Source organism: Malurus melanocephalus, unplaced genomic scaffold (genome assembly GCF_030028575.1).
Source record: "Malurus melanocephalus ecotype Western Australia unplaced genomic scaffold, MMel_1.1 scaffold_106, whole genome shotgun sequence".
In the NCBI taxonomy this organism is placed as follows: domain Eukaryota; kingdom Metazoa; phylum Chordata; class Aves; order Passeriformes; family Maluridae; genus Malurus; species Malurus melanocephalus.
In genome coordinates this window covers 710,793-734,700 of record NW_026623338.1, presented here as the reverse complement: position 1 = coordinate 734,700, position 23,908 = coordinate 710,793, and the positions used below count along the sequence as shown (strand labels likewise).

General features: G+C 40.3%; 1 protein-coding gene across 2 annotated transcripts; it reads left to right on the top strand.

The window, feature by feature from the left end:
* The first annotated feature begins 731 nt into the window (after window positions 1-731).
* Window positions 732-23,832, top strand: GTF2H1 (general transcription factor IIH subunit 1). 2 transcript variants are annotated; one of them, XM_057369266.1, is made up of 15 exons: window positions 732-1,055; window positions 3,824-3,992; window positions 5,784-5,976; window positions 8,369-8,531; window positions 10,230-10,323; window positions 10,981-11,130; window positions 12,029-12,108; window positions 13,446-13,576; window positions 14,609-14,696; window positions 16,004-16,092; window positions 16,989-17,106; window positions 17,916-18,006; window positions 19,425-19,540; window positions 20,451-20,543; window positions 21,118-23,830. In XM_057369266.1, exons 2-15 carry the CDS (start codon window positions 3,839-3,841, stop codon window positions 21,202-21,204), a joined length of 1,647 nt encoding a protein of 548 aa, XP_057225249.1. In that variant the 5' UTR covers window positions 732-1,055; window positions 3,824-3,838; the 3' UTR covers window positions 21,205-23,830. The 2 variants fall into 2 exon arrangements, with proteins under 2 accessions (XP_057225249.1, XP_057225250.1); XM_057369267.1 differs by lacking the exon at window positions 732-1,055 and having other exon boundaries at window positions 21,118-23,832.
* Window positions 23,833-23,908: the final 76 nt, after the last annotated feature.

The following is a 23,908-nucleotide window of genomic DNA, read 5'->3' as shown; positions in this document are numbered from 1 at the left end:
GCGGGGCGCGGGGGAACGGCGGCGCCGGAGAGGCCGCGGGGCGCGATTCGCCTCGTGGTCGCGCTGCTCCAGCTCCGGCGATCCGTTCCCGGGGGCGGCGGGACCGCGTCGCGATGGTACCGCGGCGGCCTTTGGCCTCCCGCGCTTCCTCCCTGCCCGGCGGACGTGTGACGGTGGCCAGGCCGGAGCTGCCGTGAGGAAAGGGATGAAAGGGGCGGCGGCACTGCCGATCTGCGCTCCCCGGGGCCGCGGGGGGTGGCGGGGAGATGGCAGCGCTGCGCCGGCGGCACCGCGGCCGGGGGGCACCGGGCTTCTCCCTGGCGCTTGGCCCGAGTGCGGGCGGCAGACAAAGAGGTGCCCTGGCAGTGCCTTCCCCGCGTGCTGCCGGTGGCCGGGCGGACCCCGCCGGTACCGTACCGGTGTCCTCGGGCCCGTCTCCCCGCAGGCTGACATCCTCCCCGGAGCGTGGGTGATGCGGATCGGGGGAAGGCCGGGCTGACCCCTCAGGCGGGCTCAGGACCGTGGATCCCCCCTGCCGTGCCCGGGACAAGCTGCACTGCTGCCATCTCGCCATCCAGCCGAGCTGTGACCCGCTGACAGACCCCTGCCACCCCTCGGGGTGCTGCTCTGCCCGCTGCCGGACCTGGCAGCGTCCCTGTGCTGCTGCGGGTCAGGCTGGACCATTGGCACAGATATTCCAGGATTCGGCTGTTGCCTGCGGGGAGCAGAAGCCCAGCAGCAGCAAGGCCTGCAGTGATCTGTCAGAGCTTGTCTGCCAGCCCGTGCCCACCCTGATCAAGTCAGGATTCTTAAAACGCTTAAACGTTTCCTTTATTTCTGCTCAGAACTCGACAAAACCATATGGGAAGAGACTGGAGTGAAATCCTAGTAATGGAGAGTGTTCAGAACAGATGTTGTAAGGAACAGAGATGAGAGGTATCTGGTCTTAAAAGTGTTTAGGAAGATTCACTGCTATGAAGGATAGCTGTTGGAATTTGCTCGTATTTCCAGAAGCTGCATTTGATTCCACAGAACTGGGAGGGGAGGGCTTATAGGTGAGTAAGCACACAGAACGTTTCTTTTGGTCTGTGCCAGCAGTGAAGCTTTCTTATAGACCTTGCCTATTGTAAACTGTAGCTGAAATTAACATCCCCAAGACAGGCTTGATGACAATTGTACCTCATGGTTAGGGCTTCTGGTTGATTCAAATGCTTTTAGAGCTAGTGGCCAAGGTCTGCTGCTGGGGAATTTAAAAYAAACTGTCTGACCTTCCTATTCTGGAAGACACTTGAACCAGCAGCTGAAGAACACTAATACCGCATCAGATTAAAATTATCACTTAGAGCTGCAAAATAACAGCATTTCTCTGTGTGCATGTGGCCGTTCTTGCCCCTTGAAGCAGCAGTGTCATCATCCACAGTACTGATTCCTGGAAACTTCAATTGTTAAATGTAGAGGTTAGGAGATTTGGGCAGACACAAGTAGATCATTGATGGCTCTCACTCTGCTGCATAGTAAGCCTTACATGTCCAAAAGAAAACAGGGAACCTGAGCTGTGTAGTGTGTGTGTGTATAGTGAGGATGTAGCCTTCCCTGCAGGAGGCAGGCAAGGGAATCCTCAAGGAAGATTTTAGAATTTTTCCCATACTTGTAACAAGAAGCCATTTTGTTTTCATTAGTGGCAGCCAGTAACCTTCCTAAATCCTGACTATTAATAGGTTTTTGTATTCTTTCTGATGTACTGTTCAAAAGACAACTCGGGGTTTTCTCCATTTTGGGTAATGCTTACTGTGCTTGTGAGTTGTATCATCCTTCTGCCACCGTAAATTACTGAAGGAAAAAGGAAGCACAGCAGTGACAGAAAGAAGAACAGCATGAGCCAGTATGCTCACCCTCCCAGAAGGTGGAATGAGCCACTTGTGGGATAATTGTGCTCTCACATATTGCACACTGCAGGGTACTAGAGTGGCTCTAAAGGAGAAGTTGGTAGCTGCTGAACCTTTGCGTCTGTAATTGAAAGACTGGGTGTAGGTAGGTGAAATGGCATGGTAGAAAAGCAAAGCAACTGGCATCAGAATGAGCCTTACTGTGGAAATGCTTTACTTTTTCTTACTGTTCTGTACAGCTTTAATTTCTTTGCATTCTGTAGCTTTGGATAATAATGACCTTAAAGGACTATAAAGTAACAAAGGGAGAAAAACATCAAAATCCCTAGTCTTGCACATGGTGAGGTTTCCAGTCTCTCAGAATCTGTGTCCAGCTGTCTTTTTCCAGTAAGGATAAGGTGCTGATAATGATAAGACGGCAGACCTGCAACAGGAAACTACATAAAATGRTTGTGTGAATAGCACTGAGAGAGTATAATGCTTCTGGGAGAGTGTAATGGATTATGCTAAGGAACAGTCCTGAAATCATGCCATGCAGTTTTCTTTGAGAAAGAAGTATTACCAAGGATGCTCTGAATGTGGCACAGCATGTTCTAGTGACTGCTGCAGTGGTGCTGATGTAAAATCCCACATGCAGCTCAGCATGACTGAACCCTTTGGCAAAGCTTTGGATGGCTGGAATGGTGAAGGAGCAAAGTGGGACTGCAGAGCTCTTTTGCCATTAAATCTTCCCATCTACTATTTTACTTAACTCATTTGCACAGGAGCTTGTAAGAGTTCTGCTAAAGTGAATGCTGTGCTGCTGTCCAAATTGTCAGAATAAAATATCCTATCTTGCTGCTGGTTGGTGTTCTGTTGTTTTTTCTGGGTTTTTTTTAGAAAAAGGTATGTGAATTTAAATGTTTAGAACTACCATTTGTGATATCTACTTAGTAGTGTGATAGCTGGTGCAGGTTGCAATCTGAAGTTTGGTGTGGGTCCCAAGAATTACTACAGATATTCTAAAGCACATGAAACATCCATATCAACAATGGAAAATACTATTTTGTATCTCAGTAGTAAAGTTTATGATACACAAAATATAGCAATTGGACATACTAAACATTTTCAGCAAACTTASCAAAGAGGTACATTTTTGATAAATGTACAAAAGTACGTTTGACAGGGTGTAGTAACACTTGCCATATCCTTAAATCTCTTGAAAAATTTAAGGCTGTAGAGTGAACCTGGAGAGCGGAATGATAGTGACTGCTGGGGAGAACAATGCAGAAAGTATCCAAAGGCTCATTGGTTTGAGACTGCTGACAGAATAATCATTGTGCTGTAGTACGTGTAAYATTAGTTTCTCAGACTTTGGAGGAGAGGGAATGGTCAGCTGCAGTCAAATGTACAAAACATTGTTCAAGCCTTGGGCAAAACCCACCACAATAAGTCTTAGTGGGCTGCCTTATCTTTAGCACAGCAAACTGACAAGCCATGATTTTTCACATACCTGGTATCCTTCTCTTTTCTGAAATGACTTAGCATCTGCCATTCCCACTGAAGAAGGAAGTTGCTGCCAGTGCCAGAGGAGATTTGGAATTTATGCCATTGCTTAGCTTCAGTATTCTTCTGAACTTGAAAAACCAGTAAAGGAACAGTAAATCAGGAAAATTTTGTTATCAGTTTAAATCTAAGATTTGTGGGTCTTTTACTGGAGCAAAAGCAATATCAGCAATATAATTAGATTAATTATTTAGCTAGATGGGAGTATTTTTGTTTCAATAAATTTGCTTATTGTAGTGAAAAAGGGGGGTGTGTTATTTGAAATACTCCCAAAATTATATAGGCATGAACAAGTAAATGTGGGCTGTAATACTTCAGTATGGATAGGAGTAAAGAAAGAGTTTCAGCAAAAATATTTACTGCTAATCAGCTGAACTGTATGTTTTTAATAGCTCGTTGTAGTCACAATGGCAACATCATCTGAAGAAGTGTTGCTGATTGTGAAGAAGGTGCGTCAGAAGAAGCAGGATGGTGCTCTGTACCTGATGGCCGAACGCATCGCGTGGGCACCTGAGGGCAAGGACCGCTTCACCATCAGCCACATGTATGCAGACATCAAATGTGAGTGGACACTGCTGCAGTGAGCAGTATTTCCATGGATATTCAAATATAACACAAARCTCAYGTGCCGTATAATGCTAGGGATAGGKGACTGARGAAGGTTAGGAAGGTTTGGAGCTTTGGCCAGGCTACTCTGTAGCAGCAGAGATCAGGAGTGTGGTGAGGTATCACCAGCTTAAGGATGCTACCACAGAACTTCTGCAGTTTGCAGATGTTTAACTTACACTGCATTTACTATTAACTTTTATAAACTTCTGCAATAAATTGAACAGAAAAATAATCCATGCCATATGCTTGTAGAGGGAAGAGTGGGAGGAGGATCAGGGAAACGTATAGGATTTTCAGTCTAACACAGAAACTATCTGGCATGTCATCTGTTTAACTCAGTATCTAAAGCTGTTTCGATTTTCATATAAAATGAACTCTGTTTTATTTTCATCCAACAGACCATAGCTTCAGAAGTGTCAGCTTCTGTAGTTTGGCCTAGCTGGTAACATTCTGAATAAGCATTTGCTGTTGCAACAGCAGAGTACTTGCAAGTCAAAGCTAAACAGTAAATGTCTATAGCATGCTGCCTTTCTGCTCCAATTAGTGCTCATATTTCATGTGCTGTAACGCCAAAGAAGGACTAMAAAGTAAGTTGTGTGCATCATTTGGTAATGGTTTAGTGATTATTTCTTTTTAAAGTCACATACAAGCACTGCAGCATGACCAGAAGTGTGATGAATCAGAACTAAGATTCTCTTTTCTTAAATATGAATGTGATAAGAAGTTTAAAAGCCCTGTTCACCTATAATAATCAACTTTGAGAAGGTTTTATTTAGCTATTAACTTACACTTAAGCAGCTTGTACTTTAAAWATGTATGTGTGTAGGCATTGAAATATTTTTAACTTAGATGAAAGATGCTCTTTTTGTCATTGGAAATTTAAAAATGGCTGAGATGTATTTGTAAATTTTTAATAGAGAAGGTGATTGAGTGTTGACGTCTGGTTCCTGTCTCCCACTTGCACTGGAGAAAGGGCTGATATTAAAAGTTAGGTTAGTGCCATTTRCAGTGCTACACTAAAGTCTCTATAGCACAACACTGCATAAGCATAGCTGTCCCAACTGCTCCCTCTGGTTATGAGGAAACAGGTATTATATTTTTCTTATGAGTCATGAGGGTGTAGTAGTACCTTGAAGGCATTGATGATTGACTTGGGGAGCAGTAGTGCCTAACTGCACTTAGCTCATCATTGGAAACTGTGATCCTGAAATGTTGTTACCCACCCTACCTCTGTTTTCTTACCGCTGTCCTTCCATGGCATCTGGGCCAGCTGGAAAAACAAAAGGGGGTACTTTTCAGTGGATCAGTTTCTTGGTTCAGCTAACTGTACAAATACTAGCAATCATACAAGAACTGCAGCAGGAAGAAGTGGAAAGGGGGAATGAGGTCACCTTTCAGCAGCCTGGATTGGTTCCAGGTTAAAGTGTYCAGGTGATGACAGCCTCATTTGCAGGCAGTTTTCTAATGGATGCTGTGGGGAATGCAAAGATGAATCAGGACTCCTGAGCAGGAGCTGAAGGATATTGAGCAACAGACTATACTGTCTGTGTCTTGCATTTTAGAGTGAAAAAGGTGCAATGTTCAAACTAATTCAAGGGGAAGACTGACTTTCACTTTCATGGCTGCAATTCACATGCAGGATAATGGTATTTAATTGGATGATGAGGATAACTGCTTATAAGCAAATACTCTAGGGAGGAGAGTTTCTTGTATAAGCTTACTGTCTGTCTCTCTGCGATCTAGGCCAGAAAATCAGCCCAGAAGGTAAAGCTAAAATTCAGCTGCAGCTGGTTTTGCATGCAGGGGACACAACCAACTTCCACTTCTCCAATGAAAGCACAGCAGTGAAGGAGCGAGATGCGGTCAAGGATCTTCTTCAACAACTGTTGCCCAAGTTCAAAAGGAAAGCTAATAAAGAACTTGAGGAGAAGAACAGGTAAAGGGAAAGCATCATTAAAGTTTGTTGGTTTTTTTCTCCTTCTAATTGTTAGCTAGCTATCATGTGTTTCTGTTAACAGTTGTTATCTCAACATTATGAATGATACAGCATTTGTTTCCCTAGTAAAAATCTCCCTGCTTTCAATTTCAAGGCAGTTCCTTGAGACTTGCATAACTGTCACATGTTGAGACTACACTTGTGTGCTTAGTGACACGTTCTTGAGGTGTAAAGGAACCAGTCTGGCTGCCACCCGGTCTTTCTTATCCATAGCTATGAGAGGAGAGCACCCAACTGGCAGTCTGTGTCTTCAGTCTTCTTCAATATACATGTATCAGTTAGAAAAGCTGCTTGAGCGATTTTTTTTCCTTTTCTAGAAGTTTTCTGGAGCCTAGTGATTTTTTTTTCCCCTCCCCATGAAGCCTCTTCCCTCTCAAATCTTTAGTGGTGTTTTATGGACTGCTAAATTGTTCAGTATTTTCATGCATCTGAGTTAAGACGTTGCAGTTTGTTACTTGGCATACAGGATGTTTATTCTAAGAAATGTTTTGAGAAAATGTTGAGGACCTAAGTCCTTTTCCCAAATAGGCTCTTGAGATACATTTCCGTTCCTTTAAAATGTTTGTGTTAAGCCAGTCCCTGTGGTCACAAAGCTCCCTGCTCTGCATCTCCCCAGACAAGTTTCACTTCATTCTAGCGTCTGCTGTGAATCCTGTGTTTACTGTCTTCCATTTCCAAAGACTATTCTAGCTTTCAATTTAGCAGAGTTAAAGCTAGATTTTTCAAAACATGAGAACATTKCCTGTCACAGGACAGACTGGATCTTAACAAGGAGATTTCCCAGCAGAAGGACAAGAGCCCTTGTACTGGAGCTGTGACATATTCAAGATTAACTGGTTCCAGTACTGCAGCAACCACTAGGGTCTGCAGCAGTGCAGCCTGCTTTGGCACTGTTCCCATACTCGTTTCTTTATGCTCTGTGCCTTATTTCTGACAGTATTGGTGCTGAGAACACGGGCAGTCTTAGCTCTGGATCTTTGCATCTTTAAATGGAGTTTTACAGCATCACACTGTGCAATATCAGGASCCTTTCTAGTTACTGAAAAGCCAGAATCTCTGTATGCACTCTGCCATAGTGTGTTCTCTTGATTAGAAGTCCAAGTCTTGTGATGGGGCTTCATTAGTTTATTTGCAATAGATAAGGCAAAAAGGATTCAGCTTGTTCGGAAAGGGTACAACATCTAGAGTCCCTACATCACTTCCTCCATTTTTTGATTTATGGGACTTGGGTGCATACCAAAATTCCAAAGTCTAATGAAAAAAATGGAATAACAGACTGCTTTCTACTGCACTAATCCATACTGGTGATAATAAGAAAAACTGGAAAAATCTCAGTGGTTAAAACATTGGGGGATATCCTGCCACAAAGCTTTCACTTCCACCTCACCCTACTTCATCATTAGAGCAGCTAAAGACTTTGATTTTGTCCAGCCTGCAGTTTATCCGTTCTTCCCTAGACCATATAYTATATATGTATGTATAGGACTTCTRATTTTTTTTTTGTTGTTTGCAATTGATCAAGATCCTGAGGTACATGCTAAATATTAGTGAGGTTATTGGCAGATTGTGAACACACATGCATGTTTCCCTAAAAATAGCCCAGTGGKTTTCAAATAAGRTGAACAGCTGCTTAAAGGTGAGTGAACTGAAGGTTCAGATTCTTTGCATTTTGGGTAGTAAAGGTGATACTTGATGTATGGATGATAACTTCTGTGAACATTGCTTTCTGATGGAAGTAGTGCCACTGAATGTGTCTCACACTTGTGSTGTATGTGATTAAGGGATGAAGATCCTGCTGTCACCACAGAAACATAAATGAACAATCACCTCAGGGYAATGTGTTTTAAGGGATCTTGTCCCATACATATACTCTTGCACTAGAACAGAGATTTGTAGCTACTGAATTTTAAGATCTTAAAGGAAGAATTGGACTGTGCAGAAATCTCCTTCCCCCCATCAAAACAATACAGAAATATTTTCGTTATGGAAGATAAAGAAAATTCATTGTGCTTTTATAGTTCAGGAGACTCCACTCCTGGATATGCAGAGACGAAAGCACCACAGAGTATTTTAGGACAAGACATGAATCCCACGTTAACTTTTTCGTAGGCATTACTGTTTTCTTACATTCAGTGTTAACATCCATTTTTTTAAGTCTTTTGAGACAAATAGTGCTATTGACATTGGTTGTTTACACRGACTTGTTAAGAAATGCACAGCATTTTGAAAGAGCAGTTGGTTTCTGTTCCTTTTGTGAGCTCATGTTAGTTGTGGAAATACTAGTGTTTTATTCTGCAGTGTTTCAATTGTATTCAATACATTCTTTTACCAGAATGCTGCAAGAAGATCCTGTTTTGTTTCAGCTCTATAAAGACCTTGTTGTGAGTCAAGTAATCAGTGCTGAAGAATTCTGGGCCAACCGTTTAAGCCTGAATGCAGGGGATAATTCTGCAGCACCTAGTAAGCAGGATGTGGGCATCTCTGCAGCATTCCTGGTATGTTGAACCTCTAACTTAAAGGATTTTAGAGCAAACAAATTGGGGAAAGTGAGAGTTCTGCTCATGCACTTTATTCCTGGATATGTGAATGTTGTTGTTTCCTGGTTCCTCAACATCTCTCSGCTACTCCAAGTGTGAAGGAGGAAAGAAAAAAGTTTTSTGCTAATCYGCAACCTCAAAAATTTGTCAGTTTRAGATGACAAATTAATTTGAACTTTAAATTGCCAGTAGGCAGATGATGTTTGTACTGCAGCTCTGCCTTCCATAAAATGGGACTGATGTGGGTATATGGTCACTAGATGAGYTTAGTAAATTAAAAAGCATATCTGTGGCAGCATTGACATGCATAAATGAATCTTTCCRTGTAAGGGTTTTATTCCTTCCTCARTTTTTTTAACCAGCTTTCAAGCTACTTGAAGAACAACTTGTTTTRTTCTTATGTATGTTATGTATGTATCTGAAAGCTCATTTTCTCTCTATTTTCTCTTAACTTTCAGTTATTTTATCCATTTGTCGAAACTATGCTTCAGTAATTTCAGTGTAGTGTAAAAGTAATCTAGGTAAAACTTCAGATTCCATCACCATCACACGAAGACATGTTTCTCCATTTGCAAAAAAAACACAGATATGACTCTTTAGATGGAATCCCCCTTCCACCTTGGTAATGACTGTATGCACAGTGKGTTTGGGAGGGAAAGAGGAGGTAGGAGTTTTAATTTAGCTGCTGTATCAACGTGGTTCTCCCCCCACCYCCCTTTGGAAATACCTGAATCAGCTGCCAAATAAATTTGATTGCTCTGATTTCCTGTCTCCCATTATTCTTACACTTTAATGTTAAAAAAAAATTAAATTCAAAGTAAGCCCACCAAACCTTCAAAACTGAAGCTTTCTTAAACTARCTGGTTATGTTTGTATCCTTGTGCATTTGTGAGGAGGAAAACTTCAGATATTTGTGTATCCTGGTTCAAATTGAGTAACTCTCTGGCTCTGCTTAGAGTGAGTGTTTCCCTAGGAAGAAGATGGTAGAAAAGCYAGACTTGAGGCACACAGGAAAAGGAGGAAAAGGCAGCAGCCTCTGTAATCATGTACTTTTCCTGTTTCTGAGARCTGGACAGAGCACTCGCCTCTTCCACAGCTTCCTAAAGAGATCGCTGAGATCTAAGTTCAAAGTTCTGACTGAGGCTAACCCTCAAGTTTTAAATTCAATGTTATTTATCAGTTAGATGTTTTTAGTGTATAACGAAATGAGGTATAAGAGCCATAAATCCTTTTTTGTCACTTCATTATAGCCACCAGTTATTCACTAGATGCATTGTTGAGTGAACAATAAAACATGAGGCACATACAGTATATGTACCTATTTTTACTTTGAAACAAGGATAAGCATAAATTAATTAAGCATAAATAAATTAATCACATCTTCTTTTGACTGATGGAGTGCTCTTTGMTTTCTAAAGCCTGCAGTCTGCTTGCTGAATTGTCCCTTAAGTGGCAGGTATAATAAAGTAATTAATGTTTGCTCTTTCATTTCTCATTCTAAAATACCTATGTATGATCAAACATGCTACGGAATACAGAAGGAAGATTATTTTACCTTCAGCAGAACTTGCTTGCAAGATGCCAGTTTTTTTCCTTCTCCAGTTAGAGAAAGCATCYAGATCTGACTGTTTTTTCTCCCTGTGTGCTTTTCCTCAGGCTGATGTACGGCCTCAGACAGATGGYTGCAACGGGCTGAGGTACAACTTGACTTCGGATATTATTGAATCCATATTTCGGACATACCCTGCAGGTAACAGCAGTGCTTTACGTACCAAACACAACCATTTAAGATTAGTCTTTTTAGTCTCTTTCTGTAGAAAGACTAAAATGTTAGCCTGAGCCTGGAAGTATAATGGACCATATCTTCCAATCTTCTGCATGATTTTCCCTACTTTATTAGAGGATTGGGAAGAAACATATTCATGTTTCATAAAAACATAAAAAACATGCTTTTGAAATGAAAACTTAATTTCATTAAATGAAAACGTTTTAACTTGTGTTGACTTTGTGTTTTTTTAAATTATGAGTAGATGTTTTATTCCCATTATACTCTTCCATTCAGTGTTCCAATTAATTGTTACTTTTCATGAAATCACCTTTCAGAAGAAAAKAACCTGATTTCCATCAGTCGTCTGYGCTGTAATGAACATTGACACTGATTCATTGTGGCCCCTRGTGTGGGGGCAATTCCAGAGTGTTCAGGCCACTGTTACATGCATTTCTTTTCAAAGCTTTGYAGGCATAAATGAGTGCCTGTTTGCTCATGCTTAACTACTGCAGTCCCTTCATTTAACAAGAGTGAATGAAGGCAGCCAGAAAGCAAGGAAGCCAGCAAGRAAATGTTGACATAAAATGCCATGTTAAGATTTGTGGAACAGTTTGTAATCGTTGTGGGTTTTGTTCACAGTAAAAATGAAATATGCAGAGAATGTTCCACATAACATGACCGAGAGGGAATTCTGGACACGATTTTTTCAGTCTCATTATTTTCATCGGGACAGGCTCAATACAGGCTCAAAAGACCTYTTTGCAGAATGTGCCAAACTGGATGAGAAAGGTAAGCTGGTTATTTCTGAAAGCTTCAGATGGTCAGATGGAAAGTTAGCTACAGCTTTGCCATTCTGAGCRTGTTTCATAGTGAAAGCATTTCTTGGAATAAATTAGCCTTTGGAAAGTGGCGCCACTAGAAATTAGCTGTACTACAAATTCCATAATATGCCATCCTGGTRGATTGATTATGTGCCATCAGTTACTATGGAATAATTTTGGGTACATAATAGGTTTTGTTTTGTGGTATGTGAGCAATTTACAACAGGTACAGCTTTTGTAATAGATGGGGTTTTAGTAAACAAGATCACTATTTGTTCAGAGTTGTCAGAGGAGTTGCCATCCCTGTTTTCTGTCAGTCTTAAATCTGAAATTTAGAAATATTGTCTGACTTACATTTTTAATGAAGTTTTGAGATGGGTTTGGGATGATACAGGAATGTGGGGAGTTGGGATCACTTACCACCATTCCATAATATGTGTTCTGGCTAAYGAAAGCATTCTATTAGGAATGTGAAACCCTTCACAAATCTATCACCAGATAGAAACTGTCATACTACCCAGGTAGGGGAGCAAAACTGTGCCAAAATTTGAAGAAATAYAATTGAGGCTTCCCTATTCCCACTAATAAAACTGCATTTCAATTTATTTTTTAATCAGTRTTCAGTGATGTGTAGAAGTTGGTGAAAACTGGGCTAATTAGTAGGAAGATGTTTTAGRGTAACTTCCCTAATTTATTGCTTGTTTTAAATGGAACTTTTAAAAGCATTTAAAGTTTTAGTCACAGTGTTATTTGTGCCTGTGCAAAAGCTTTGACTTCTTTTAAAGATTAAATATAACCTAATGATCCTACAATTATTCCATTTATTTCRATAGAGTTTTTCATGTTTTTTTCTTTGTTTCACACAGGGTTAAAAGCAATGGTGTCTCAAGGAGTGAAAAACCCTCTGATAGATTTAACAGCTTTGGAAGATAAAACATTAGATGAAGTAAGTACTTGGGAAAAAAAACAAACCAGAAAACAAAAAATCCAGAAGAAAACCATACCCATTAGTTTCATTTAAGAAGTAAGCAGATCCTTCTTTTAAAATCACTACAAATGCTAACTCTAAAATAAATCCCTTACTAGGCAGTTGCAGTGGTTGGATACTCAACATTGCTACTGTTGAGTGAGTGTAGGGAAATGGAGACTGCCCATGGACCTCTGTGGCTCACATCTGCCTTGCTGTGCAGGGTGCAAATGCAGTGCTTCCCTTTTAACATATTACTGTTTCATTTGGCCTGTTTGTCTAAAGTGGAATCTTTAGTTTTTTCCTGCCTTTTAGAATCTGTGACAATGTACAGAAGAGTAGCACAAAATAGGAAAAAGTCTTTTGATTTGTTCTTCCGTTCAACATTGCTACTTGATTTGGCCTAACTGAAGGACACTTGATAGAGCTTTCTTTGTTTAGCCTGAAATACCTTTTTTTTGCTAAAATTTTGACTAACTTAACTTGAACTATTACTGCATCCAAGTATAAGTTAAAACAATTTGTACCAATGGTGTACAATAATGTGAAGTRACTTAGAGATGTGCTTGTCTGCAGTTGTTTTAACTAAAACTGTTGAATTGCAATTAATAATGAAGCTGCATTTCTAAGTTTTTTGGTGSTGTTATTTTGGGTTTTCTTTTCTCATTTTCTTTGTGGGAGTTGTCCAAAGCTAGCAGTCTGAAACTGGACCATGAGTTTTGGGTAGGTGTGTTAGAAGTGCTTTGCAAACTGCCCTGGTTTGCTTTTGAGACTGGTTAACTGCAAGCATGAGACTGCCCCATGGGGTAAAGTGAGTTGTCTTCTGTCACCTGGCAAGTGGGGAAGTCTGCCAACGTTAGGGCTTGAGGGTTTTTGAGTTTTCTAGTGGTATCACATCCTCCTGACAGGTGTCATATAGCCTGTGGGCTGCTAGTGTCCCACTAGATGTTAAAAAGAGGTCAGTRAAATAATTGCTATGTCTTCCTTGCCATCAGTGCCTGTATTTTGCACAGGTGATCCTCAGTCTTTTTTTTAAACTAGTTCTGGTTTTGCTTATATTGTGGTCTTATAAAATTATCTGTATAGGACTTGTTACCTTCTCTCTGACACCTTTAAATTRCCAAGTGTTAGCAGAATAAAACAGTCACTGGAGATTTTGAAAGTACATAAGGTGATGGTGGGGCAAAATGTACGAAAATGGTTCTCTGTATCACAATGCAGAGGAGGTGGTCTACAGGCTTCCTGACTCTCAAGGGAAAACAGAATTATCCTGCTGCTCTGGGGGCAGGAGGCAATTAATGTTTTTTTCTTTGTAGGGCTATGGTGTTGCTTCTGTGGCCTCTACATCAAATGCCTCAAAGTCTGCTAGAGAAAGTAGCAATGCTGCCATCATAAAACGCTTTAATCATCATAGTGCCATGGTCCTTGCAGCTGGCCTCAGGAAACAGTAAGTTTCAGTGTTGCTTGAAAGCTTTTTTGTAGTAAATTCTAAGGAATTTCCAAACCAGAAGCACATTTTCAGTTATTCATCCAACCTTTTCTTTTAATTTTTATGAATGTGTTATTTTGCTCTAGAAATGAAAATACCTTTAGGTTCCATTTTACTTTATAGAAGTTTTTCAGAGCTGTTTGAAATGRTGACTGCTATTTTCAGCTGAGTTATCATATAAGTAGATTAAAAAAGAAAGAATGTTTCTGCCTTAGGTCTCTAGCCTTGGTGAAGGCTGCAGTAGTTTTCTGTGTGCTATGTGGAGGTGAGGTCTGGTACAGGGAATTCCTATTGCCTGATTTCCAGGAGCAGGTCTTCTGGGACAACCTACAGTGTGGCATAGGTGGATCAGATCAAAGACTGCTCAGGTGCAGTACCCTGSCCCTGACCAAAAACCTCTGTCAGGTCATCTGCTCTGTGACAAAGAGCAACCCAAACCCTACAGGACTTAACTGTGAGAGATCTTGACCTTAACTGTGGGAGATCGTAGTTAATACTTCCTTCTGTTTAGCTGGGCTCCCTCAAATTGTTCTTTGGTTTTGCACAAATGGAACACTGTACCTTAAGCAATCTCTTGTGGGCAATATGTTTGTTTCTCAGTTCAGGAAGGGACAATAGGAAAGCTCTCCTGGAACAGTTGTATTTCAGGGCTCCCAGAGCTCTGCTAATACCTGGTTGCATAACTGTGTATACAAAGTGTTTCTAATTTAGCCATCATTTTGCTGTGCCCCACGTGCACTGTTGGCATGCTGCTGTTTCTGAAGAGAGGGACAAGCACCTTTCCCTGCTGTTGAATTTCCCCCATGACAAACAGGGTGAATATGAAGAGTTGGTTCCTTCTGTCTACATGARCTGCTAGAAATTAAGACCTAAGGGGAAAAATGTGAACATGCATATAAAGGTTTTGAAACAGGTGTATTTACTTTGTCTCTAGCTTGTATCTAAAGTTTCCTGTGAGGTGAATTCTTAATGCTGTTTCTCTGTTTTAAGAGAAGCACAAAATGACCATTACAGTGAGACCAGCAGTACGGATGGAAACTCCAGGGATTCAGATTTCTTTCAGCCACCACTGAAAAAGGTATAAAGTTAGCTGATATGATTCTAATTGAATGGAACTGGAAGCTCTGTCTCTCAAAAAATTGCTGAAAGTTCCTTGTTTTGTGACACATCTGAAGTGAAACTTTTTTAGCCTTGTTTAGAAGTATATAGAATAACAATCTGACAGTCTGTAAGAAGCCTTGTGCCTCTGTTAGTAAACACAAATAAATCACACCTTGAACTACTGTGCTGTTTCTTCAGTAGTGCCCAATGAAAGTAAAAAATTCTAAGATGCTTCTGATTGGACCCAGAAATCTGATTCTTCCTTTTGCAGCAGTTCTATTTTTGGCTCCCTCCCTTTTATTTTTCTTTCAAATGCCTGAAAACTTCTAGAGAACATCCATYAGAAAAGGATATTGGTGTTCAAGCACCAGTATTAACCTGTCAAGTGTGTTGCTTGCAGAGGGGATGATGAAACTGGCACATGGCAGCCTTCATCTTAGTCAGAAGCTGAAGTGAGGGTGAACTGGAAGTGTAGTGACACCTGGTGCAATGAAATACAGGGCAACAGCCTGGTCTAGACTAACYAGAGCAGCTCACAAAGTGGAAACGAGTACTGTAATTGCTATAAAACTGAATTGAATGCTCTTTCTGGAACTGACAGCCTAAACAGAAAATGCCAGAGGGAYGCAAAACTTGGCTGTGTTGTGAGAAAACCTTGTAGAACACAAACACGTATTGTTAAATATTGGGGTAATCTTTTATTTCCTCTAGAAGCTGCAAGTTTTACTGAGCAGAAAATGATAGAGCAAGACTAGAACAAACATGATGAAAAAGGGACTGTAACAGTAGCAGGAGAATAGGAGACTTAAGAAACAGTTTTCTCCTTGTACAGTCTGGTATCATTGTACTGTTACCTCTCACTGCTAATGCTGCAGCTCTGCTGTCACCAGGTAGCTTGGGTAATTACTGTGGTTTTAGTCTTAGACCCCTGTACACCAGCTATTAAATCATTACTATTTCTGCTAATCTGGAGTTAGATGGACATAAATAGAGAACACAAATGCTTATCTGTGTACAGCAGAACACTTTTTGGAAGTGGCAGGGACTGCCAAGTTTTAGCAAGAATCTGGAGAAAAAGCAATGGTGCCAAAACTTCCAAATAGCACATCCTGAACAACACTGGGCATCACTCCTTCTGGAGGGTAGGCATGAGTCATTCCACTCCTGGGTTTTCTTTAAGGTTTTAGTAACCCTTCAGCTCAAACTCAGTGAACTGGAAGAAAGCATTGGATGTATGGAATTGTGCCTTCATTATAATGTGTATCATTATTTGGCTCATTTTAGGTAAAACTGCAGGAGGCCATTGAATATGAAGATTTATCAAAGAATAATAGCGTTAAAACTATTGCACTAAACTTAAAGAAGTCCGATAGGTAAGTTGAAATATGCACAGCTATTTCAGCATAGCCAGTTTATCAGGGCTTTCATTACAGCCCACCAGGACCAGCTGATTTAGTCCCCACTGAGCCACGCTCAGGTATGTTACAACTAAGTTTAGAAACCTGATATGAGCTCTTGCTCGTAAACCAGTTTGCAAGTAATTTCCTCTTAAATTTATATTTTTATTTCTCAGAGTGGTTGGGGTAGGAAGGGACATCTGGAGATCTTGTAGTCCAATGCCCCTGCTAAATTCCATCCTGCTATTTTAGAAAGTGAATCTCTCTATGCCAACCTGATTGGCTTTGATGTGTAATTTCTGTGAAAGCCTAACAGACCTCTATTCACAGTTCAGCCCTTCATTTCAGCTTTCAATGGAAAAAATGTGTTACATATGAAAATACATAGAATTCCAAGAAAAATCCACTCCCAGGCAAAAAAGTGAAATCGCAGTTGTTAGGACTGCTCACTGGTCTAGGATTTTTCTAATAGTAGTCCTCTTGTTTTCTAGACTTTGGAGTTTGAGAACCATAGATGTAACTTCAGAAAAGGAGTGATACTGCAGGAAAGTTCCATATATGCATCTAACTCCATTTAGCTTAGTTTCAGTTGGAGTGATGTGAATTGCTCCGTTCTAATGATATTTCCAGAATATGGTTTGTAATTTTCATTGGCAAAATCATGATCACAGATTCAGCAATAGAAACTCTTATTTTGCTGCCATACCATCCCTAATCCAACCTCTTCCCATATGGCAGTATACTGTACTTTATTAATAAAAGTCTTAACAGTTGCAAAGCATCTAAAATTAGAAACATATGAAGAACTGTCCAGGAGTTGTCTCTCTTGTTTTACGAATGCTTTTTAACACTTCCCTTTTTTCACCTCACAGGTATTATCATGGTCCAACTCCAATTCAATCACAGCAATATGCAACCAGTCAGGATATAATTAATTCTTTTCATAGTATTAGACAAGAAATGGAAGCRTATGTACCCAAACTAACTCAGGTATGGAAGAATATTTTAAAAATGCCCCTCTTGATCTTACTTTAACATCTTGCTTTCTGCATAGTTTTGTTTCATGCCTATTGGAGTTTTAATTTTTCATGTTAAATTATCTCCAGTAGTTTTCTGTTAACTGATTTATTTTACATATTTAAGTGATACTTTTTGAGCTGCTACATTTAGAACTTACACAATAGGAAACTGAGTCATTGCTGATGCTCAGTTATATTCTTCTGTTCTTGCATTCTTCTGAGAAAATGGTAAAGGTGTAAGGTAGTAAAGCAGGACAGTCATGCCCAGGCCAGTGTTCTGATCCCACCCTTAGAAGTTTAGGATGTGACGGTCTTAGGAGGTTGCAGTGAGCAGGTTATTAACTGAACTGGTCTTTGGCTCCTAAAGGCACTTGGTCTGTCAGTGCTGTGGGCTGCACAGAAGCTCTGTGCTGGCACCTGGAGGGCAGCAGAGCCCTGTGGTCARTCGTCCCAGCCACTGTCTGAATTGCTCTGTTAGTAAACCTAGATTTTGCCCTAATTAAAGCAGCCACAACTCTGCTATAGTTCTGCATAGTAATTCTCTTCCTTATTTCAAAGTCAGTGCACAGCCAGTTCAAGGTCTAGGTAAAGAAAAGGGTTGTTTTTCCATAATTAATTGGAGAGTTTTCATTGCAAATGAGCTACAGCACTTAAAGAAACTGTGCCTAATTCTGGAGAAGGACAGAACCTGAACTTCCATTGTATCTGTTCAACTAATCTTTTTTGAGAAAGAATTTATGGGAAAAAGTGACCTGAAATACCTGTTCCCTGTCTTTCCAGGTTCTTTCAAGTGGTGATGCTGCCAGCACTATTGCAGTCCTGTCACCTGGAGGAGCACTTATGCAGGGTGGAACACAGCAAGCCATAAACCGTAAGGATTTAGGATGTCTAATGCTTTAATCGTATCCTGTTGCATTGCACAGCACTAGCTGGCTTCCTGTGTCATCTCTCCCTTAGAGTATGTTACAGTGATAAAGGAAATTATGGAAACGTGTAGCTGGAGTAGTACTGGGTTACAACAACAAAAGAAAAGCAACAACCCAGCCACACCATGGGGGTGGTAATGGCTACACCGGTGCTGAGGCAAGTGAACGAGAGAACATTTTACACAGCAAGTAATGAAGGAAACACCTCATAGATACTAAATTCTCTTGTGGATATCGGGTTTTACTTGTTCAGCATTTCTGATTTTTTTTCTGGATTGTAGAAAATACAGGTATACTCTGAAAACTGTAAGGAAACGAGGCTTAGATAATCATCTGATACTAAGTTTTTTGCAGCCTGCATTTAAGATCCACAGGTTGCTGTGACAAAAGGCAACTTCCTTGTAGACTGCAAGGGCAAATCAGGCAGCCTCTCCTTCTCACACCACCCTTCAACCACACATTCCCCTGTTTTCCTGCCAGTTTGAGTTCCTGTCTCTTTAGTCTCAGAACAGTTGAATCCCTGTTCACAGGATTTATAACAGTTTTCCAGTTTATCTTGTGTTACTAAGTCTGAAGAGCAGCAGAAATTRATTCAGACAGCTGAAAAAGCAAGTATGAGTTTTTTAGTGTACTGAAAGGAGTCARCAAGCAGTGGTAAGGCATCTTACCCATCCTGGTTGACATATTGGGTACTACACTTCTTTTTTGCCCAACTGCCACTTTTTTTTTTTTAACAGCCTCATCCTAAAATTTGCTATTTACTGTTCAGTTCACTGTGCTCATTCTCAGTGACTACTTGTATTTTTCGTTTTGGTTTTTATGACTGTAGTTCTTTCCTTGTTCTTGAACCCCATCACCCTTTCTTCTTTAAGAGTACCTGGGATACAGTTCATTTTTCTTGTCTGGATTTTTCATCTTCCACATGCTCATAACCATATTCTCATTGCCAATGTAAGATAGAGGGAAAAAATTGCAGCGTGCAGATTTCTTAGCACTGTGTTGTGAGGACAACACGCTGCTGGTGCCAGCCAGTACTGCCACACTGTTGGAACAATACAAATATACTGCTTCTAATCCTGGATTAAGTTTGGTGTCCATTCTTTGCCTGGMATGGATCTCCCTTTATAATACACAAGCTTCCAGGTATGGAGCCATAAATAGCAGCKGACCTGATCTAATAGCTGCTGATAGTCTTGATCTAATTGCTGCTGAGGTGTGAGGCACCTCAGCAGCAATTGCCTCCCAGCCAGCCTTTCTGTGACTGTAGTGCAAGTATACATTGCTGACCTCCTTTGTTAGGCTTAGTTGTCATTTTTCATTTGATGGTTTGAATGATGTGAAAAAACCCTTTTTCCTGTTGCAGAGATGGTGCCAAATGACATTCAGTCTGAACTAAAACACTTGTATGTGGCAGTAGGGGARCTGCTACGACACTTCTGGTCCTGCTTCCCTGTTAACACGCCATTCCTAGAAGAAAAGGTAAGGCARAGCTTCCTCTTATGGCCTGGTTATGATGTAGCCACACGATGGTTTAGAATAGCTGTCATTAACAAAGTATAGAAGTAATATACRTTCCTTAAATCAGTCCAGCACTTACTCATCCCTAGAACCGAAGGTCACAAAATAACATAAAACCATATTTTGTCAGCAGTTCTCCTGGTGCTATTAATTAAAACCATCTTTGTCCCTGCCTCCCTGTTAGTTCCCTTTAGGATCAGGTGCTGTAAGCCAGTTTCACACAGAATGGTCAATRCTATCACAGCTGCAGGGTTCTCATTCCAGTTTAAAATACAAAATTTAAAGCCTCCCTTCCTCAGCTCCAAGAAATAACCTCTGCAGTGACACTTACYAGCAAGTTTTCCTTAATCTTCTATCCATTGCAAAAATCATTGTCACACCTTTGGAACAAACATTGCGTTTCAGAACTAAGTTGCCTTCCAAGAGAGATGTTTGTCTACAGGCAGGTCTATGATTGTAACTATTTTTCTGTTACTTTTGGCCTCACATGGATAACAAAGATAAAAATTGCATTCAGATACATTCGTATGTCTGCTGCAAAATGTGGCCTGAAAATCCACAATCTTTGCTTGAAACAAAAAACTATTTTGTTAATGTCTTTTATCTATTTATGGTGTTTGTTAATGAAGCAATGATCAGTGACACACTGCACTTTCAGTCATACTGCACTTGCATCAAAAATAACACACTTGAGAAGTGTGAGAGAAGACTGATACTTGATTACCTTTCCTTCCTCAAACTATACATACTTGAAGTAGCCCTCAGAATGAATTACAAGGTGTTTTGTTGGGGAACAGTTTTTTCAAGGAAGTGGAACTTCGGTCTTACTATAATTCTAAAGTATTGTAATACTGGTTTCTGTCTCTCTCAGGTTGTGAAAATGAGGAGCAACTTGGAAAGATTTCAGGTTACAAAGCTCTGTCCATTCCAAGAAAAAATTCGGAGACAGTATTTAAGCACAAATGTAAGGGGAAAGTACTTTTTAACTATGTGATTGCATATTAATAATTTCAGTCTTAACTATCAGAGGATGGTAGCTTTGTTACTTCCTACCCTAGGGCATTTCAAATTTTTGTTTTCTAGGACATGGGCAGTGGGAAATCGGGTACACAGTTAAGCAGTTATCTCTGTCTAACCTGCTGAGTGACATCAGCAACTGACAAGAACTACAAATTGAAATTACCCAAGCAATAGAACAGAAAGGGGAAGTCATGTTCCATTTTTCAYTTCCACCATCAAGTAGAACTTCGACTTCAAAACTTTCCCTGCCATGTCAGATTCGAAGTGGTCACAGACTAAATAGCAGAACAGACAGCACAATGAGGTGTCCCTTCCTGTGACCTTGCAGTTCAGCCAGCTCTTTGCACTGCTCCCTCTATGGATATTTTGCACTGGAGCCTCAAGGTCCTTTTTCTGGCATACCTCTGATTTTAGTGAGATTATTCGTAGTGAGTAGAAGGAAGAATGCACCTGGAAGGGAGGGGAGGGGATCTGTTTTCCAGCAGCTGGGACAATGTCTCTCCCTCTTCCTGTTCYAGTTGATAAGTCATATAGAAGAGATGCTGCAGACAGCCTACAATAAGTTCCACACGTGGCAGTCCCGGCGCATGCTGAAGAAGACGTGAGGGCACATCCTGTACAGGTCTGAGAGCAAAGCCTGCAATAGGGTAGGACTACAGCCTAGGTATGTGCAGATCTTAGAGTTGTTGCAGGAAGACCTGCAAGCTGTGGACTTCTGGAAACGATGCTAACTGAACTTGCACATTTTTGAAAAAGAACTGAGATTAAACTTGAAAACTGGGGAGAAAAACAAGGAAGAACCAAAACGGAAGAGCTGAGGCGCAAAAATATTTAAAAGACACTGTTTACTGCAGCTACTCAGGAACTGCTTTTGATTTGCATAAAGAGCTGCTTTCAGAAATAAAAAATTTAAAGAGGGTGTATTAATAAAATTTGGTTTTCTGTCTAATTTTTTTTTAAGAAGTGTATGGCACAGGGTAGATCTCAAAAGTTTTTTTCCACTGGATTCTGACATTTTACTGAATTCTGTTTGTACTTCCTGCAACAGTTTAACAGTGATATTTTAAAACATAGCTGAAACTGCTTTTGCTTCAAACATCTGGGAGAATGTAACTGTCAGAAGACAAGCTCCTGCCATATGTTTCCCCACCAATTGGAAGCAAGAGACATTGCACCAAAAGCTGTTCGTGGTCTGGGGTCCCTAAAGGTACACGGGGGCAAACTTTTGCCTGAAGTCTTCAATTTTTATGCAAAATTTTTTCAGCCATCGTTTTGCATGTCTCCTTTTGAGTGCAAGTGTGTGCTACTGCAATCTTTTTTTTTTTTATGGTGGCATTTGTTCTGAGGAAAGAATGCATTTTTAAAAAYGAAGTTAAATAAAGTTTCTTACAAAAKAAGTAATTTATTTTCAATTCTTAGGCATTTTTTATTTCTTTYCCCAAATCTGATTTCCTTCACTCTTCCCTTTGACTATTACACTGTTTTTGGCGAATTGATAATCACTGCAAAGAGAAAAATGTGTTATTTACACAGCATCTATAGATAYTGGGAATCTGTGCCATACTTCATTCCAAATAGAATCAATTCACAGTTTCAGACCAACTTGTCTTGTATTAAATGTGACTTAAATGCAAAGTAACCCCCTTTTCTAGAATATATGCAGTTTAACGACAGCCTTGTATTTTTTTGTTACTTTGTCTGGACAAAAGCCSAGTATGGGCTACTGAACTTTTTTACTTCAGAGTAAATGTGACTGTTAAAAATGCATCTACTACAAAGACAAATCAGACTGACAATATGTATACAAAGCAAGCACAGCAGTGTGCAGTACAGCAGAAGAAATTCCCCAAACCTGCATGATGGCTTTATAGTACATTTTGGTATGATGCTAAAACATGATAGTATGATGTTGGGTGGATAATTCTTGAAAATTCCTACAGCAGAAAAGATGTATTGGTGTAGCCAAGTGGGTGCTTGTTCTGTGTGTCTGCTCTGTTTATGCAAGAGGAGTTTTTTCTTTAACTGGTGCGTGGAAGTCAGCAGCTTCTTTTGACCCTTTTTTTCCAGATTTTTGTATTATGCTACAATATTTTGGTAAAAGCTGAGTTTCAGTTAAGCATCACCATCTGCACCAAAGTCCTGTTCAGAAATGTGTGCATACTGTTCAGCCTTGTTCTCTGTCTGCTGCCACRGATCCTTGCACGATCCCTGCTCTGTGCTGTCCGTGTGGTTCTGCTACGAGAAATGACTGGGCTCKACCAGAGACACCCGTGTTCTTGACAGGATGAAAATGTCACTGGGAACAAACAGATTGTACTACAGCATTTGGGGGATGAGGTGCACATCTTGTCAAGAGTTACCTCTTGTGAGAACCGAACTGTTTCTCCAAATTTCAGGCTTAGGGTGTGGCTTTATTAAGCCAAATATCCTTGTAAGTGCAGGCAGCTCCCAGAAAGAAAGGCTAGTTTGTTCTCCCCCAATCCAGAGCATTTGATCTAGCAATTCTCTGGCCAAATTCCASCTATTTCTTGAAAGCTAACGCACCTTTCATCATATCACAGGGCTAGGGTCAAGAAAACATGTCTGATTTACATTCTAACTGTGCCTGAAGCTATGAACAACGCATTTAAGCATTAGACTGCACTGAGATTTAATTTAAAAAAAACATAGGGAGTTTTGAATATGGAACTAATTTACCTGTAATTGTAATCAGTATATGGGGTTCCTAGAAAGACTGGGCAAAATGGTTAATGGTGAAAAAGTGTCAGTGCACCACAAAAACATTTTACAGTTCCAAGGACTGACATTTATAACCATTTTGGGGATGGTGTTGCAATAGCTTTAAGTTATAATGATATCAGGCTATCAAAATGTACCTTAATGACCAGAACTAGGGGGGAAGAGGACTATGATACTAAATTCAACAGTTTTGCCTACCGATTGTACAGGCAAGGCTGCTATGCACTTCATRTTGCTTTTTCAGGTATCGTGGCAATAAGGCACAGGCCCCTCCTCAAGTAAAGGGAGGTAAACGAAATATTCTTTCTACATTGTGTTCCCCTTTTSTGTAGCATGGTCCAAAACACAGATTCATTCCTTAAGTTTTGAAACTGAATCATCATGCATTATATTACTATTGGAATCTTTATACTGACTTGTATTTTTAATGAGAATTCATGAAACTTGTATCATTGGCATTGATCTAAGATTTGTAGAATAAACCCTACTGAATTCTGAAGTGAAGTCTTCTCTAATGCTTAGGCTGTCTTTTATGATGTTAAATTAAATCCCAAGTGGGTCCTATTCAGG